The sequence below is a fragment of the Oncorhynchus mykiss genome, chromosome 11 (genome assembly GCF_013265735.2).
Source record: "Oncorhynchus mykiss isolate Arlee chromosome 11, USDA_OmykA_1.1, whole genome shotgun sequence".
Taxonomy (NCBI): Eukaryota; Metazoa; Chordata; class Actinopteri; order Salmoniformes; family Salmonidae; genus Oncorhynchus; species Oncorhynchus mykiss.
The window spans coordinates 49786245-49805261 of NC_048575.1; the positions used below are offsets into that span (position 1 = coordinate 49786245).

Sequence of the window (19017 nt, forward strand, 5' to 3'; positions counted from 1 at the left end):
CCCTTTTCAACATTTAACTTAATATCAGTTTTTAAAATGTTTAATACATTTGCAGAAATTTCTAAAAACCTGTTTTTGTTTGTTTAGTATGGGGTATTGTGTGTAGATTGAGGGGGGAAAAAACAATTTATTCCATTTTAGAATAAGGCTGTAATGTAACAAAATTTAGAAAAAGTCAAGGGGTCTGAATACTTGCCGAATGCACTGTACACTTGGTTGCCAATGATTGCATACATCTGCTTGTTTGGTTGATGTTGGTTGTTTGTAGTTATGGCATATACCAGTGTGCTAAATGCTCATCCTTTGTATCCCATCTCCTTTTTTCCTCCCATAGCTGTGCTGATTTACCTGTATCTCTGCCACGTGGGACAGAAGGGCTAGCTGATGGGTCAGAGGTGACTGCATGAGGAGGCGGAGTTAGGGGACCCTGGTCTGAACTTAGACCAAACCCAGTCACACTCCTAGACCAGAGAGGTCTGTTGACCTTGCCTCTCCTCTAGAGATGGTGAGATGTGTGTGTCTGTGAGAGAGAATCTGCCTGGCTGAGTGCGAGGATGTCTGTCTGAGTAGGCTATGTTTCTGTGGCTATAATGTATGTTCAGGTCTGACTGTCTGTTTTTATGCGTATATGTCACATCTTGAATAAAGACAGGTTGTTTGAGAGGAGGAAGAGAAATATAGGAGATGTACTGTATGTGTTGTTGATGTGCTCCGCTCTCTTTTGATATAGAGGTGTAAATGCCCTGGTGGTACTGAAAGAGATTAGCTAGGTCGTGGTAAATGACCCACCTCGCCACCTCCACCTCTGAGGACTTGAGCCTCCCCTCCCCAGTCTCCACACTATAGCCTATGAATTATTCAACCCTCTCATAAATAACCCACTGTAATGTGCCTACACACTGCAGACAGAGGGATGAAGCGACGGGGGAGAGATGGAGAAAGAGAGGGATGGAAAGTGGAACGTGGGCTCCACGCCCCAGATGGTGCTCTCCCTGTACTGTGTGCAGTTGGGCTTGCAAAACGACACACATTTGCTGATTTCTAGGAAAGCACACACTGGCTTCGTAAGTAGGACAAATGGAAAATGGCAGCAGCACCAGTTGCTAGGAGGTGTCACTGTCAAATATATGCGGCGTAAGATGTCATGTCTGGGCACCCAGAAAACACCTTACTGTAACTGGCCAACTCATTTGTCTTTAGAATATTGATAAAGGATCACATGTTCTGAATGACTCGTTTTTTATTTGTTTTTCCTTCCTCTCAGAGGTCCATCCGATCGTTCGCCAACGACGACTGCCACGTCATGGCCAAGCATGTCGACATCTACCCTTCGCCAGAGGAGCTGGAGGCTGTCCAAAAGCTGGTGTCCACTGTGGAATGTGCCCTCAAACAGGTGTCGGACTGGTTGGACAGCCTCAACGCCTCCCTAAGCAAGGCCCCAACCATCACCACCACCGTCGACATCAAGGCTGCTGGAGACTCTACAGGCATCCATGGCAGCACAAAGTGAGTTCTCTTCTACAATTTCAGGCTTGAGGTACTTTTACATTTGAGTGCTTCTTAATCCTGGTCCTGGGGACCCAAAAGGGTGCACATTTTTGTTTTTGGCCTAGCACTATCCACATGATTCCATTGCTCTACATAGTAGGTTTTAATAAAGCAGTTATGTAGTTATTTCTTCCTCTGTTTTGGTGAAAATGTGTAGACGTCAAATGTCAAAGTTACATTTATGTAAAGTGTCTGAAAACAAAAACATTTTAGTTTATAACTCTTCAGTCCTTTCTTAATGGCGTCTATGGTGTAATGTGGTTGATTACTGCACTGCTCTGTCTTCACCAGGACCCAGAGTGTGTCGATCCTGTGTGGGGTGATGCGGGTGGGTCTTGTGGCTAAGGGCCTCCTGGTTAAAGGAGACATGGATTTGGAGCTGGTTCTGATGTGCAGAGACAAACCCACCAAATTACTTCTGTACACTGTTAGTGCCAACCTGCCCTTGCAACTACAGGTCCGTTTGTACTCAAACTTTTTACATTAGCAAACTAACCGTACCATTTTAAAATTAACGGGATGTCACATTATTCAACTGTGTGTTTCGAATACCACTCCTTTCTGTAATGCAGACTAGAGGTTGACACGAGAGAGAAAATGAATTCCAGTCCTGTCTTGTCCAGTAAAAAAACAAACACATCCTGTCCTGATCCTGCAACAGTTCTTCTATAACCCCTGAACTGTCCTGCTAAAAATCACTCCTGTCCTGTGCTAATTTTTAGGCGCAGAAATCAGAAATAACTTCCCCCGTTAGTTGCTTGTCTGTCTGTCCCCTGCTCTGCATGCAGAATTGCATTAGTGAAAACCGAGACTGTTCTTAGGGCAGGCCTGGTTGTAGCTAGGTGTGTCGAGGGCCAATTTTAGCTAACTCTAACCCTTTTCCTAACCTTAACCTAATTATCCTAACATGCCATGTTAATTCTCCTAACATGCTGGGTAAGTTCTCCTAACCTGCTAGAAAAAGTCACTGCTAGTCAAAACACGGCAGACCTGCCCTGAGACCAGTCTGAGTATCCACTAATGCGTTGCCAATAGCAAATGCTCCGTTTGGCTGCTGCTCCATGCTCACGAGACAGTTGCCTGCGCAGTGCACAAACAGCTTCTGAGGTAAAGTAGGGATCAGCTACGACTGGAGCGAGGCGCGCTAGTGCGAGTCGACGGAAGGGGAGAGGATGAAATACGGTTATTTTTATGAAATGCTCCACACGTTACATATTTCTATCCTTCCCCTCCCCCAAACCTCAGTTTATAACTATTATTGTACTGCCTGTTCCTGTGGACTGTTGATCCTGTCCTGAACTTGACTTTAGAACTTGAATCCCATTCCTGCCAGAATCCCGCGGGAGTCCTGTTCCCGTGTCAACCTCTAGTGCAGACCTGAGCATACCACCACTCTTTTCTGTAGTGTAGTGCGGACGTGACTACATCCACCACTGCTTTCTGTAGTGCCGTGCAGACGTGACTACATCCACCACTGCTTTCTGTAGTGCAGTGCATACGTGACTACATCCACCACTGCTTTCTGTAGTGTAGTGCGGACGTGACTACATCCACCACTGCTTTCTGTAGTGTAGTGCGGACGTGACTACATCCACCACTGCTTTCTGTAGTGCAGTGCATACGTGACTACATCCACCACTGCTTTCTGTAGTGTAGTGCATACGTGACTACATCCACCACTGCTTTCTGTAGTGTAGTGCGGACGTGACTACATCCACCACTGCTTTCTGTAGTGTAGTGCGGACGTGACTACATCCACCACTGCTTTCTGTAGTGTAGTGCGGACGTGACTACATCCACCACTGCTTTCTGTAGTGTAGTGCAGACGTGACTACATCCACCACTGCTTTCTGTAGTGCAGTGCGGACGTGACTACATCCACCACTGCTTTCTGTAGTGCAGTGCGGACGTGACTACTGTACATGGTCTCCTTGTGCTTCCTCCCTCCCTCCTTATCACCCAGTTAATTACCGATCCAGTCTGCTGTGCAGGTTATCATCAAGGGACGATTCCATTTGCACCTCTCGGATTTTCAGCAAAGGGAAGTGGAGTGAGGTTGACACAAGGAGAGACATTATGCATTATTCGAAGGAACTAGCTACTAGACGAGAATACACATTTCTCCTTGTGAACATAATCACTACAAAATGATGTATTGAAAATGGAATTGGAAGTTTTGTTATGCCTATGACGTTCAAACATGTTTTGATAATTTAAAATTGTAATAATATAATAGTGTGTAATGGGAATATGTTGAACATATTGTGTACATGCCAGAGCTGCCTTAACCCTCGTTGGTTGCCCTTGCAGACGCTGACGGAGGACAAGTACGAGGTGCGGCCCAGCGTGTCGCAGTCCGCCATCTGGGTGGTCAACATCAACGACCCCAAATTCTCCCTGAAGGTCACCCTGTCCTCACTGGCCATGAGAGATGAACACACTGCCAAAGACCAAGGTATTTACCCCTCTGTCTGTCCTCTAATAAGATTTTCTTTTAAATGTAATTATTTGAATGTATGATTTTATCTGAAAAATGTAAATAAATATAAAGCTGTTCCAGCTGGAGCCAATATAACTTTTAAAATATATCAACATGTACTTTTAAAACCTGAACGGTTATTTTCATTGAGAAAATGACAATTTAGGAGAGGTTGAGGGAATGAGGGATGTACAAAGCAGAGGTTAAAGATGACAAGAATGGGGTGTGGAGTAAAGAGGTAGTGGAGAAGGGTGATAAAGGGATAAAGGAGGGTTGAAAGCTGACCGGAGGTGGTCTGTTGTGAAAATAGCCGTCTGTCTCCGGTTTCTCCGTACAGCGTTCTCTCATTATTTTTGTCTAACAGAGTGTCAGGGTACTTATCCTATCGTTGCCCAACATCCAGTTAGTGGGAAACTGCAAAATACAGCGCTGGAGACTGAGAGGAGTGCTTATGCTGTGCTTTTTAAAAAGAGAATTCAAATAAAATGATTTCAAGGATGGGAAGAGCCGCAATTATGTAAAACCTATTGTAGTGTGTCAACCCTTCTAGGGGAGACCTGAAATAAAATATTTTCAGCATTCTGTACAAAAGGTCCTCGCAGCATAAATGTTGCATTGAGTGTTAGTTGTGAAACACTAGTGCTTCCCGAGTGCCGCAGCGGTCTAAGGCACTGCATCGCAGTGACCCGGGTTTTAATCCCAGGTTGTGTCACAGCCGGCCGTGACCGGGAGACCCATGAGGCGGCGCACAATTGGCCCAGCGTCTGGGTTAGGGGAGGGTTTGGCCGGCCTGGATTTCCTTGTCCCATCGCGCTCTAGCGACTCCTTGTGGCTGGCCGGATGCCTGCAATTTGACTTCGTTGCCAGCTGGGCGGTGTTTCCTCCGACACATTTGGGGATAAGCGTGCAGTGTGTCAAGAAGCAGTGCGGCTTGACAGGGTCGTGTTTCGGAGGACGCATTGCTCTCGGCCTTTGCCTCTCCCAAGTCCATAGGGGAGTTGCAGCGATGGGACAAGACTGTAACTAACAATTTGATATCACGAAATTGGGGTAAAATGAGCAGATGAATGCTAGGAGAGAAAGATTTTGCCCTCAGCCTCTAAATATTCCACACGGTTTCATTTTAATTGTGTAATCAACACAATGTCACTTCAGCACTCTCAAGCAACCTCTAGTTCTGGGGAACAACATGAGTAGAACACTGACTATACTGAAGTTTGTTCTATCCATATAATCTATTTCTTACCACAGCATCCTCAACCCTGAGGAAGACACATTGCCCGGAAACAGTTCTCTCCATAGAATGTTTGGGAGTATTATATAGTGTGCAAATGTCTTTATTTTACCACAGCACCCCAGCCCAGTGTTTGGATTATCAAACCTGGAAGTGCCGGGCTGGAGCCAGCATAGGGACGAGACCCAGCGCAGGACGCCCGGGTACAAGGGGCTCCCCTTATAAAACCACTATCTGCCTAGCCCTAGACGTCGCTCCTCTTCCCCACACTGTTCAATGTACTTCTCTTCTCTGGGTTACTCTACACCAGGGCGTTTCAATTCCGGTCCTAGAGGGCCGAAACCCTTCTGTTTTTTGTTTCTACTTCGTAGGTTAATTGCAATCACCAGCTGTCCCAGGTCTGAATTAGTAGAAGGAGAGGATGAAAACCAGAAGTATTTTCGCCTGCCAGGGCCAACATTGAACAGCCCTGCTGTACACCATGAAATTCTGGTCGCTGTACACCATGAAGTTCTGGTCAATGTCCAATTGAGAGCCGACAGAAGACAGGCAACTGGTATCCAACTGCCTTCTTGATTGCCGATATTCAACATATTTTATATTTTGTTGAAGACTTCTTTGCCCATTGATATGTGATGACGACTAACTTTACTGTTGATTTGCTCAGAATGACATACCATAATTTCATGTTGTAAAACCAGTTGTATTTATTATGGATCCCCATTAGCTGCTGCCAAGATATTAATTTTCTTATTTTTGTGGTCACTAATCAGTCTAAGCTGATGACGCAGAGAGCTCTAATTGGGGTTGTCTTTTTGGAATGTGTTCCTTGTGATTGATGGCTTCATCATGACCTGCAGCTGGTGGAAACTGGGGAGACAATTCTGCATAGGAAGGGCTCTTGAGGCTCCATTCGCCTGGTTTTTCATAATTTTCTTTTTATGAGAGGGCTTGAAAATTTGACCAATCACTGAACTATTTCTGCAGAAAACAGTCAAATCATTGCAATATTATCGCATTAAACTGAGACCCATCACTGCAGTACTAAAAGAGGGCTCGCAATTTTAACCAATCACCACATAATATGGTTCAATCAAACATTTTCCCTCGTCAGGCATTTTCACGACAAATTGGACAAAATCATTGCATGTTGCCTCTCAAATTGCTGGAATTGCCGCAGCAAAATCAATAATTTTTTGCCTGTAAATATCACAAAATCCCTGCGAAATCCTGGAGGGACTGAGATGTATAGTGGAAAGAAAAAGTCTGAACCCTTTAGAATTACCTGGATTTTTGCATAAATTGGTCATGACAAAAGACAGTCTGTTTCAACTAATAACACACAAAATATGATCATTTTTATGTCTTTATTGAACACTGTGTAAACATTCACTGTGCAGGTTGGAGAAAGTATGTGAACCCTTGGATTTAATAACAGGTTGACCCTCTTTTAGCACCAGTAACATCAACCAAATGTTTTCTGTAGTTGCGGATCAGACCTGCACAACAGTCAGGAGGAATTTTGGACTATTTCTCTTTACAAAACTGTTTCAGTTCCACATTATTCTTGGGATGTTTGGTGTGAATCGCTCTCTTGAGGTTATGTCACAGCATCTCAATCGGTTTGAGGTCAGGACTGACTGGGCCACTCCAGAAGGCGTACTTTCTTCTGTTGAGCTTCAATTGGCAGACAGGACAGCATTACATTCTCCTGCGAAATGTCTTGAATTCATTTTTCCGTCTGATAGCAAGCTGTCCGGAGGCGAGGCAGCAAAGCGGCCCCAAACCATGTTGCTTCCTCCACCATAGTTTACAGTTATGAGGTTTTGATGTTGCTGTGCTGTGCCTTTTTTGCACCAGACATAGTGTTGTGTGTTCTTTCCAAACAACACAACTTTCATCTGTCCACAGAATATTTTGCCAGTAGCGTTGTGGAACATCCAGATGCTCTTTTGCGAACTTCAGACCTGCAGTGGCTTTTTCCATGGTGTCCTCCCATGAACACCATTCTTGTTTAGTGTTTTACATATTGTAGACTCATCAACAGAGATGTTAGCATCTTCCAGAGATTTCTGTATTTCTTAACCCTTCTGAGCATTCTGCGCTGGGCTCTTGCAGTCGTCTTTGCAGGATGGTCACTCCAAGGGAGAGTAGCAACGGTGCTGGAATTTCACCATTTTATAGACAATTTGTCTTAACGTGGACTGACTTTTAGAGATACTTTTATAACCCTTTCCATCTTTATGCAAGGCAACAATTCTTAATCTTAGGTCTTCTGAGATCTCATTTGTTTGAGGCATGGTTCACATCAGGCAACGCTTCTTGTGAATAGCAAACAAACATTTTGTGAGTTGTTTTTTTTAATGGGGCAGGGCAGCTCTAACCAAATCTCATTGATTCGACTCCAGGCTAGTTGGCTCCTGAGTCCAATTAGCTTTTGGAGAAGTCATTAGCGTAGTGGTTCACATACTTTTTCCCAACCTACACTGTGAATGTTTATTGCATTAAGAAAAATGTAATCATTTGAGTTATTAGTTTAAGCACACTGTCTATTGTTGTGACTTAGATGAAGATCAGATCAACTTTTGTCAAATTTAAGCAGAAGTCCAGGTAATTCCAAAGGGTTCACATACTATTTCTTGCCGCTGTAGTGTATATTCTGTGCCTTTATGGTCCTATTTAAGTCTTTGCATTCCCTGGGCCAAGATCCTTAGCAGATGACTGCATTTCGCTACACTACAAGCATTTCGCTACACTCGCATTAACATCTGCTAACCATGTGTATGTGACAAATAAAATTTGATTTGATTACTTTATTTTTCCCAGGTCTCCCCTCGGGCAGACCATGAAGGCCCTCAGTCTAGCATTAGGAGGTGTGACATGGGTTGACCCATTCGCATAATTTTCTCACCTTGTTTGTGTTCCAACTCTTCCATAATGTCCAGCTTTCACAATGGTCTCTATGGCAAAGATCTGCAAAACCACACATAGACTGCTCTTACAATCCCCTCCGTAAATAGAGTATGCTGCTGAACATGGCTACTAACCTTACATTTGAAATGGCCAGTGTGACCACTAAATTCAAAAGCGAATAATCTTAGACCAAGAATTTGCAATTGAAGAAATCATAAAATCAATTTTATTTCCAAACTCGCTCAATAAACCAAGCCAGGAATGAACATTTAAAACCTAAAAATAAGTGGATACGACTATCCAATTTGGTTAGTCGATGGTAATATAAATATTTGAGTGAAAAACCTGTCCCAACGGTTGGAGTCATTTATTCATCACATAATATAATTACCGATTCTAAAATAAGCGGTACTCGCGATTTATAATTCATGCCAAAAAAAGGCATTCGATTGTGCGGAGCGGGGTTATCTTTTTGTAACTTTGAAATAGCTATAATTGGTTGTGGTTCTAGCTGTAAGCCTATATACAGTAGATGTTGTAATTTAATGTTGGTTCCATTGCCAATTTTCCACATTTAATTATTTGTAGGGGATGAAGAGGATATCTCTTTTACTAAGCCCAGAGTTCTTTAGTGTGGTCTGCTCTGGGATGAGAAAACATAGCTGCTCCCGGGAAACTGAGTCTTCACTTTCTTTCCATGGTGGCGTCCTCACTCTGTTTGTTCTACTGTTGTTTTTTTATTTTCTCCCATGGCTCAGTTCCAGCCATGACAGGGCAGGTTTGATCCCACAGTAAGCCTGTGATTTAGTAACCATAAACATCTGATTGACCTGCAAGACAGAAAATACCAGCATGGGGTCCTACTACGATGCCTGACAAACAAATTGAATTATGACTCAATTACATTTTTTCAACTTCACAATACCAATGCTTTCCCACTACTTCTCTAAACGTCCTTGAGATCCTCAAGACAGTTGTCACAGAACTAATCTCCAGACATTATCACCTTCCATTTTAAAAATATTATCAGACCAGTAGGAAGCTAATTATAGCCAGCCCACCCTACTTGCCTGTGTGTCTATGGGTATGTCCTAAATAGGCACCCTATTCCCTAAAGTGCACTCCTTTTGACCACCACCTGCATAGGGTACCATTTCAGATGCAGCCTGTGTTTGTGCTGCAGTATGTCTGAAGGCCCCCTGGGCAATGTAATCTGTGTCTTCATCCTGTCCCTCTTTCCAGAGGAAGGTGTGGAGGTGGAGGGGCTTGATGAGGTGCTGGACGGGCGGTGGTGCCAGGCTGCCCTGGCAACGCTCAGACACACCAAATGGTTCCAGGTGGGACATCTGTTCTGATTTCACATGCCTCATTCAAAACTGTTTGCTCCCTAGAGGGATATTTGGGGAACATTAAATGGCATAGTATCCTTTGTATGACTGAAGATTTGAGCAATCCTGATGGTGGACTGTACATGTGTTTTATCATCACTGGACTCTAATTGTGAGTCTGTTCACATTGTAGGCCAGAGTGACCGATCTGAAGTCGTGTGTCATCGTCATGCGTATTTTCAGAGACATGTGCAACAGACTAACTGTGTGGGAGCCTCTCAAAGGATGGGTAAGTGGTCCAGGGAGAGGAGGAAGAGGTGTATGTTTGTATATGCACATCATGTACAGTGCATTCGGAAGGTATTCAGACCCTTTCCCCTTGTCCACATTTTGTTATGTTACAGCCTGATTTTTAAAATGGATTAAATAAAAACATTTTATACATATTTTACATTTTATATAAAAAACAAATACCTTATTTACATTTGTTGAGATGTTTCAACAATTTGTGATATGCCACCCGTGATAAATTCAATTGATTGGACATGATTTTGGAAAGGCACACACCTGTCTATATCAAGTCCCACTGTTGACAGTGCATGGCAGAGTAAAAACCAAGCCACGAGGTCGACGGAATTTCCCGTAGGGCTCCAAAACAGGATTGTGGAGAGGCACATATCTCGGAAAGGGTACCAAAAAACGTCTGACTCATTGAAGGTCCCCAAAAACACAGTGGCCTCCATCATTCTTAAATGGAAGAAGTTTGGAACCACCAAGACTCTTCCTAGAACTGTCCGCCTGGCCAAACTGAGCAATTGGGGGAGAAGGGCCTTGGTCAGGGAGGTGACTAGGAACACGACGGCCTGCTTGGAGTTTGCCAAAAGACACCTAAAGGACTCTCCCTACGGCGAAGCATGGTGGCAGCATCATGCTGTGGGGATATTTTTCAGCGGCAGGGACTGGGAAACTAGTCCGGATCAAGAGAAAGATGAATGGAGTAAAGTACAGAGAGATCCTTGATGAAAACCTGGTCCAGAGTGCTCAAGACATCAGACTGGGGCGAAGATTCGCCTTCCAACAGGACAGCGACCCTAAAAACACAGCCAAGACACGCAGGAGTGGCTTCGGGACAAGTCTCTGAATGTCCTTGAGTGGCCCAACCAGAACCTGGACTTAAACCCGATCTAACATCTCTGGAGAAACCTGAAAATAGATTTGCAGCGACGCTCCCCATCCAACCTGACAGAGCTTGAGAGGATCCGCAGAGAAGGAGAGTAACTCCCCAAATACAGGTGGGCCAAGCTTGTAGCGTCATTGATGCTGTAATTGCTGCCAAAGGTGCTTCGACAAAGTATTGAGTGAAGTGTCTGAGAATTTATGTATGTGATATTTCAGCTTTTTATTTTTAATACATTTGCAAAGCTTTGTCATTATGGGGTATTGTGTGTGTGTAGAGGAAAAAAACGATTTAATCCATTTTAGAATAAGTCTTGCGTAACAAAATGTGGAAGAAATTCAAGGGGTTTGAATACTTAGGAATGCACTGTATATTTGGTGCTGTACATGTTGAGTTAAGATATCCTCTGTGTGTGGTGTTGTTCCTCTCAAGGTAACTTTATTCACATCAGGGGAATTTAGCAAAACAAGGTAACTTTATTCACATCAGGGGAATTTAGCAAAACAAGGTAGCTTTATTGACGTCGGGAATTTACCTGAGTGCGTGAGACGTTATTCTGTTCATGGTTGCTGCGTTTGCCTTAGGGGGACGTAGCAGGAGTGATACTTTGGTGCAACTCCATACGATTCAAGGTTGCTGCGTGAAATGTGGCTCTGTTCACGGTGTAACTGAGCAGGAGTTAATGACTTCCGTGAAACTCCTCGTGATTATTGCAATTTCTCTTTTGTGTGTTGTGCTTGCGTTCACTAGTGTCTATGAATAACATGATTGTGCATAGTGTTGACGTCAAACGGAAAAATCACAGATTGTTCTTGATGTTGTGAGATTCTCTCCTGGTGTTTACAGAACTGGTGCTGTGAGATTCAGATATCAGGACCTGCTTAGACAAAGCAATTGTCTAAGCAGTAAAGTAGAACAAAAGAGAGCAATAGGTTATAAAATATTGGAAAATGCAGTATTGTTGTTGTAATGAGTACATAATGCATGAGATGCTAAGGCATACATGTACGAAAGCATGTATTTGTATTGTAAATGTACAGTGCCTTGCGAAAGTATTCGGCCCCCTTGAACTTTGCGACCTTTTGCCACATTTCAGGCTTCAAACATAAAGATATAAAACTGTATTTTTTTGTGAAGAATCAACAAGTGGGACACAATCATGAAGTGGAACGACATTTATTGGATATTTCAAACTTTTTTAACAAATCAAAGACTGAAAAATTGGGCGTGCAAAATTATTCAGCCCCCTTAAGTTAATACTTTGTAGCGCCACCTTTTGCTGCGATTACAGCTGTAAGTCGCTTGGGGTATGTCTCTATCAGTTTTGCACATCGAGAGACTGAAATTTTTTCCCATTCCTCCTTGCAAAACAGCTCGAGCTCAGTGAGGTTGGATGGAGAGCATTTGTGAACAGCAGTTTTCAGTTCTTTCCACAGATTCTCGATTGGATTCAGGTCTGGACTTTGACTTGGCCATTCTAACACCTGGATATGTTTATTTTTGAACCATTCCATTGTAGATTTTGCTTTATGTTTTGGATCATTGTCTTGTTGGAAGACAAATCTCCGTCCCAGTCTCAGGTCTTTTGCAGACTCCATCAGGTTTTCTTCCAGAATGGTCCTGTATTTGGCTCCATCCATCTTCCCATCAATTTTAACCATCTTCCCTGTCCCTGCTGACGAAAAGCAGGCCCAAACCATGATGCTGCCACCACCATGTTTGACAGTGGGGATGGTGTGTTCAGGGTGATGAGCTGTGTTGCTTTTACGCCAAACATAACGTCTTGCATTGTTGCCGAAAAGTTCAATTTTGGTTTCATCTGACCAGAGCACCTTCTTCCACATGTTTGGTGTGTCTCCCAGGTGGCTTGTGGCAAACTTTAAACAACACTTTTTATGGATATCTTTAAGAAATGGCTTTCTTCTTGCCACTCTTCCATAAAGGCCAGATTTGTGCAATATACGACTGATTGTTGTCCTATGGACAGAGTCTCCCACCTCAGCTGTAGATCTCTGCAGTTCATCCAGAGTGATCATGGGCCTCTTGGCTGCATCTCTGATCAGTCTTCTCCTTGTATGAGCTGAAAGTTTATAGGGACGGCCAGGTCTTGGTAGATTGCAGTGGTCTGATACTCCTTCCATTTCAATATTATCGCTTGCACAGTGCTCCTTGTGATGTTTAAAGCTTGGGAAATCTTTTTGTATCCAAATCCGGCTTTAAACTTCTTCACAACAGTATCTCGGACCTGCCTGGTGTGTTCCTTGTTCTTCATGATGCTCTCTGCGCTTTTAACGGACCTCTGAGACTATCACAGTGCAGGTGCATTTATACAGAGACTTGATTACACACAGGTGGATTGTATTTATCATCATTAGTCATTTAGGTCAACATTGGATCATTCAGAGATCCTCACTGAACTTCTGGAGAGTTTGCTGCACTGAAAGTAAAGGGGCTGAATAATTTTGCACGCCCAATTTTTCAGTTTTTGATTTGTTAAAAAAAAATTGAAATATCCAATAAATGTCGTTCCACTTCATGATTGTGTCCCACTTGTTGTTGATTCTTCACAAAAAAAGACAGTTTTATATCTTTATGTTTGAAGCCTGAAATGTGGCAAAAGGTCGCAAAGTTCAAGGGGGCCAAATACTTTTGCAAGGCACTGTATGTAGTTCTGTCCTTTTGTTATTTACTTGACTATTAAGGTTATTTAATGTTTTGTGTGGGCCCCGGGAAGAGTGGATGCAGCTTTAGAAGTAGCTAATGGGGATCCTAATAAAATACTAAATACTCTCTCCTCCCCAGCCCCTAGAGCTGATCTGTGAGAAGGCCATAGCCACCTGTAACCGACCTCTGGGGCCCGGAGAGGCCCTGCGCAGGGTCATGGAGTGCATCGCCTCAGGGATCCTCCTCCCAGGTCAGTCACAGGGACTATGAGGTTTTCTATCCAGGTATCCCCTGGGAAAGTGGTCTGCTGACCTCAATGGGACTTACTGTGCCCATTCACTGGGGGTGGATGGGCTGAGTTAGCCCAGTAAGCCCATATAATATGTGGATTTTTACTGCTGTTCCAGATGGGCCGGGAGTTCACGACCCCTGTGAGAAGGAGCCAACAGACACCTTGTCAGTGATCACAGGCCAACAGGCTCAGGCTATCACTCACAATGCACAGGTGAGACACTTAAATACATCAGTTACATACCTACAATACATACAGTTGAAGTCGGAAGTTTACATACACTTAGGTAGAAGTCATTAAAACTCGTTTTTCAACCACTCCACAAATGTCTTTTTTTTAACAAACTATAGTTTTGGCAAGTCAGTTAGGATATCTACTTTGTGCATGACACAAGTAATTTTTTCAACAATTGTTTACAGACAGATTATTTAACTTATAATTCATTGTATCACAATTCCAGTGGGTCAGAAGTTTACATACACTAAGTACACTAATCTGGAAGGCCGCTCAGCAAGAAGCCACTGCTCCAAAACCGCCATAAAAAAGCCAGACTACAGTTTGCAACTGCACATGGGGACAAAGATTGTACTTTTTGGAGAAATGTTCTCTGGTCTGATGAAACAAAAATATAACTTTTTGGCCATAATGACCATTGTTATATTTGGAGGAAAAAAGGGGAGGCTTGCAAGCCGAAGAACACCATCCCAACCGTGAAGCATGGGGGTGGCAGCATCATGTTGTGGGGGTGCTTTGCTGCAGGAGGGTCTGGTGCACTTCCCAAAATAGTTGGCATCATAAGGATGGAAAATTACGTGGATATATTGAAGCAACATCAAGACATCAGTCAGGTAGTTAAAGCTTGGTCACTGATGGGTCTTCCAAATGGACAATGACCCCAAGCATACTTCCAAAGTTGTGTCAAAATGGCTTAAGGACAACAAAGTCAAGGTATTGGAGTGGCCATCACAAAGCCCTGACCTCAATCCCATAGAAATTTGTGGGCAGAACAGAAAAAGCGTGTGCGAGCAAGGAGGCCTACAAACCTGACTCTGTTACAACAGCTCTGTCAGGAGGAATGGGCCAAAATTCACCCAATTTATTGTGGGAAGCTTGTGGAAGGCTACCCGAAATGTTTGACCCAAGTTAAACAATTTAAAGGCAATGCTACCAAATACTAATTGAGTGTTTGTAAACTTCTGACCCACTGGGAATTAAATAAAAGCTGAAATAAATTATTCTCTCTACTCTTATTCTGACATTTCACATTCTTAAAATAAAGTGGTGATATAACTGACCTTAGACAGGGAATTTTTACTAGGATTAAATGTCAGGAATTGTGAAAAACTGAGTAACTGTATTTGGCTAAGGTGTATGTACACTTGCGACTTCAACTGTATATTACATACCTACAATGCTGTAAAGTCAGACTTGTATACGTCAGGAAAGAAATGACACTGCTCTCCTCGTTACAGTACCGTCTCCCTCACTTTGATTGGATGATGAGGTTTATTTAAAGTGGCCCCACGGCCACCCCAGAGGCCCAGTCAAGGTCTATAGTTAGATCAGTGCTGCTACAGCACCCCAGACTCGACCTCTACAGCCCCTTGGAGCTGAGGACACTCATGGAGGCCTAATTAGCCCACTAATGAGCGTGGGAAAGCATTCCCAGCGCACCAGCACTGCTTAGTGCTGCTTACATATAACACTTCTAGACTGCCCCTGAGCAGAATGCAATGTAATACTATTGGGAGGGTAGAGGAAGGTGAGGAGGATCTCTCGGTTTCTCGCTCCAGGTAGGAGGAAATCTGTTCTGTTCATATGCACTGTACAGTAAGTCATGGTTGTTGCAATTGTGTATATGTTCCCAATGTAACAACTCTTTCCAAGATCTCTTACTGAATAATGTGGTGATTGAGAAAGTTAAAACTGCTGGGGGTAAAAGCCTAGATAGCAAGCTGTTATGGTCAAAACATGTAGACTCTATTGTTGTTAAAATGGGAAGAGGTCAAATCAAATTCGATTTGTCACATGCGCCAAATACAAGTGTAGACCTTACCGTGAAAGGCTTAGTTACAAGCCCTTAACCAACAATGCAGTTCAAGAAATAGAGTTAAGAAAATATTTACTAAATAAACTGAAGTAAAAATTGTTTTTTTTAAAAGTAACACAATGAAGAGGCTATACATGGGGTAGCGGTACTGAGTCAATGTGCTGTGGTACAGATTAGTTGAGGTAATTTGTACATGTAGGTAGGGGTAAAGTGACTATGCATAGATAATAAACGGGGAGTAGCAGCAGTGTAAAAGCAAAGCGGGGGTCGTCAATGTAAATAGTCCCTTTGGCCATTTTATGAATTGTTCATCAGTCTTATGGTTTGTGGGTAGAAGCTTTTTAAGGAGCCTTTTAGTCCTAGACTTGGCGCTGCGGTATAGCTTGCCGTACGGTAGCAGAGGAACAGTCTATGACTTGGGTGACTGGAGTCTTTGACTGTTTTTTGGGCCTTCCTCTGACACCGCTTAGTATATGGGTCCTGGATGGCAGAAAGCTTGGCTCCAGTGATGTACTGGGCCATACACACTCCTCTGTAGCCAGATACCGAGCAGTTACCATACCAGGCAGTGATGCAATCGGTCAGGATGCTCTTGATGGTGCCGCTGTAGAACTTTTTGGGGATCTGGGGACCCATGCCAAATCTACTGAACTGGTACTGATGCAGTTTACACACAGTTCAGATACTCATCGGTACCTCACAAGACATGCAGCCAGAGGTTTCTTCACATTCCCCAGGTCCAGAACAGAGGCTGGGAAATGCACAGTATTAAGAGGCATTTTTATTTAATTTTTTGTATAATATTATAAATTGTAGTGTTTATATTTTGTTTTTGTTTCCTATTTGGACACTAGGAAGAGGTAATTGGGGATTCTAATAAAATAGTAAAATGCTAATCAAAAAATTAATGGGGTACTGCTAGATTTTGGCATAGCAATGCTACTGTACCTGTACAATTCCAGTCATTGCGTTAACGCATGCTAGCATTGGCTTGTGAAAGTACTGCTAACTTCCTTCATATAGACTTAAATAGCAGAATCTCGCAGTATAATATTAAATACATGCTATTGATCGATAGTTCCGTATTTAATTCACCCATTGATTACGTTCTAGTAGGTATTTCTAGCGTCACTCATTTCTATAGGGCTTGTGGTTGTTTTTTACTCTTGTTTTGTGCCCTCATTCTGTCTGGTTTCATACTGTATCTGTCTGTTTCAGCATGCGCTACGCCTCCTAGCCTTTGGACAGCTTTATAAGGTCCTGAATATGAATCCTCTCACTCCAACCAAACCGTCACACAGACTCTTCGGGTTAGACAAAGGTGTGTTTGTGTGTGTGTGTGTGTGTGTGTGTGTGTGTGTGTTCATGCTCGAGATCTCAGGTTGTCTCTGTTCTCCTGAAGGTGAAACCATCATTTGTATTACACAGGAACCTGTCGTAAAAGGCAGCATGAAGACAGACGCACTTACGACAGACAGCTCTTCAAGAGGATGAAACACAACCTGATGAGAGGTCAGATTCCCTGCTGCTCTGGCTAAATCCTTCCTGAGTGTAGGGAAATCCCTTTCCTCTCCGTTCAGCCTAGAAAACTACTATGTAGTGTAGATGCGTAGACTTTCTGTAGATCAGCCTATGCCAATTGCCCTTATAAGAACTCTATAATAGAATACGGGTACATTCCAGAATGTCAATACTCAAAAATAGCATTCTGAGTGGGGTATTAATCCCATACCATCTCTCATCTACCCCTCATGGCTAGTACAGGCTGTCTGTGTCACAGTAATTAAATTTCCCCTCACTGTGACTCCAATCCCACAGGACTTTGATCTTCCACAGTTCAAAGCAGGTGACTGACAGATAGGGGGTTGAAATGGACTGGGGATTAATCCCCCTCCAGGCAGTCTCTCACACAATTATCTTTCTACACCTCGGTATCTCTCACAGGACACTTACCTACACTATAGGACGCTGTCCTTGTATTAGCACCACCACGTTCTCCCACTATCTGACACACCTGCTCCCTTCCTCAATCTCACTCCTTGTCTGCCTGGGCATTTAGATTAGACATGCCTTGACACCTGCCATGCTAACCTAGTTCAGAATCCACTGTATAGAACTAGACCTAAACTCAGCAAAAAAAGAAATGTCTTCTCACTGTCAACTGCGTTTATTTTCAGCAAACTTAACATGTGTAAATATTTGTATGAACATAACAAGATTCAACAACTGAGACATAAACTGAACAAGTTCCACAGACGTGACTAACAGAAATGTTACTGAACAAAGGGGGGTCAAAATCTAAAGTTAGTCCCTATCTGGTGTGGCCACCAGCTGCATTAAGTACTGCAGTGTATCTCTTCCTTATGGACTGCACCATATTTGCCACTTCTTGCTGTGAGATGTTACCCCAATCTGCCACCAAGGCACCTGCAAGTTCCTGGACATTTCTGTGGGGAATGGCTCTAGCCCTCACCCTAAGATCCAACAGGTCCCAGACATGCTGTGTCTGGACCTGGACGGACCCTCTACCTCCAAATCGATCCCGTACAGGCCTCGGTGTAACACTCATTCCTTAATAAATTTGAATATGACCATCACCCCTGGTGAGACAAAACTGCGACTCGCCAGTGAAGAAAGAATTTTGCCAGTCCTGTCTGGTCCAGGGACGGCGGGTTTGTGCCCATAGGTGACGTTGCCGGTGATGTCTGGTGAGGACCTGCCTTACAACAGGCCTACAAGCCCTCAGGCCAGCCTCCCTCAGCCTATTGCGGACAGTCTGAGCACTGATGGAGGGATTGTGCGTACCTGGTGTAACTCGGGCAGTTGTTGCCATCCTGTACCTGTCCCGCAGGTGTGATGTTCGGATGTACCGATCCTGTGCAGGTGTTGTTACATTTGGTCTGCCACTGCGAGGACGATCAGCTGTCCGTTCTGTCTCCCTGTAGCGCCGTCTTAGGTGTCTCACAGTATGGACATTGCAATTTATTGCCCTGGCCACATCAGTAGTCATCATGCCTCCTAGCAGCATGCCTAAGACACGTTCACGTTTGGTGTTTTTCAGTCAGTAGAAAGGCTTCTTCAGTGTCCTAAGTTTTCAGAACTGTGACCTTAATTGCCTACCGTCTAAGTGTCTTATCGACCGTTCCACAGGTGCATGTTCATTAATTGTTTATGGTTCATTGAACAAGCATGGGAAAAAGTGTTTTAAACCTTTTACAATGAAGATCTGTGAAGTTATTTGGATTTTTACAAATTATCTTTGAAAGACGGTCCTGAAAAGAGGGACTTTTTTGTTGTTGTTGCAGAGTTTATAAAGTACTGTTCAAAATCAC

At 43.4% G+C, this 19017-nt stretch overlaps 1 protein-coding gene across 2 annotated transcripts in view; it reads left to right on the forward strand.

Annotated features, from left to right (window-relative positions):
* LOC110535841 (spermatid perinuclear RNA-binding protein) overlaps positions 1 to 19017 on the forward strand; it is a 50864-nt gene that overhangs the window by 19908 nt on the left and 11939 nt on the right. Inside the window, exons 2-12 of one of the 2 annotated variants that reach the window (XM_021621161.2) lie at positions 335 to 505; positions 906 to 1064; positions 1265 to 1506; positions 1840 to 2005; positions 3859 to 4003; positions 9417 to 9511; positions 9696 to 9791; positions 13482 to 13593; positions 13751 to 13848; positions 16904 to 17006; positions 17114 to 17197. In XM_021621161.2, the coding sequence (XP_021476836.2) occupies positions 933 to 1064; positions 1265 to 1506; positions 1840 to 2005; positions 3859 to 4003; positions 9417 to 9511; positions 9696 to 9791; positions 13482 to 13593; positions 13751 to 13848; positions 16904 to 17006; positions 17114 to 17197 (1273 nt within the window). In that variant the 5' untranslated portion in view covers positions 335 to 505; positions 906 to 932. The remainder of the gene's footprint in view (positions 1 to 334; positions 506 to 905; positions 1065 to 1264; positions 1507 to 1839; positions 2006 to 3858; positions 4004 to 9416; positions 9512 to 9695; positions 9792 to 13481; positions 13594 to 13750; positions 13849 to 16903; positions 17007 to 17113; positions 17198 to 19017) is intronic. The other variant, XM_021621162.2, reaches the window with a different exon arrangement.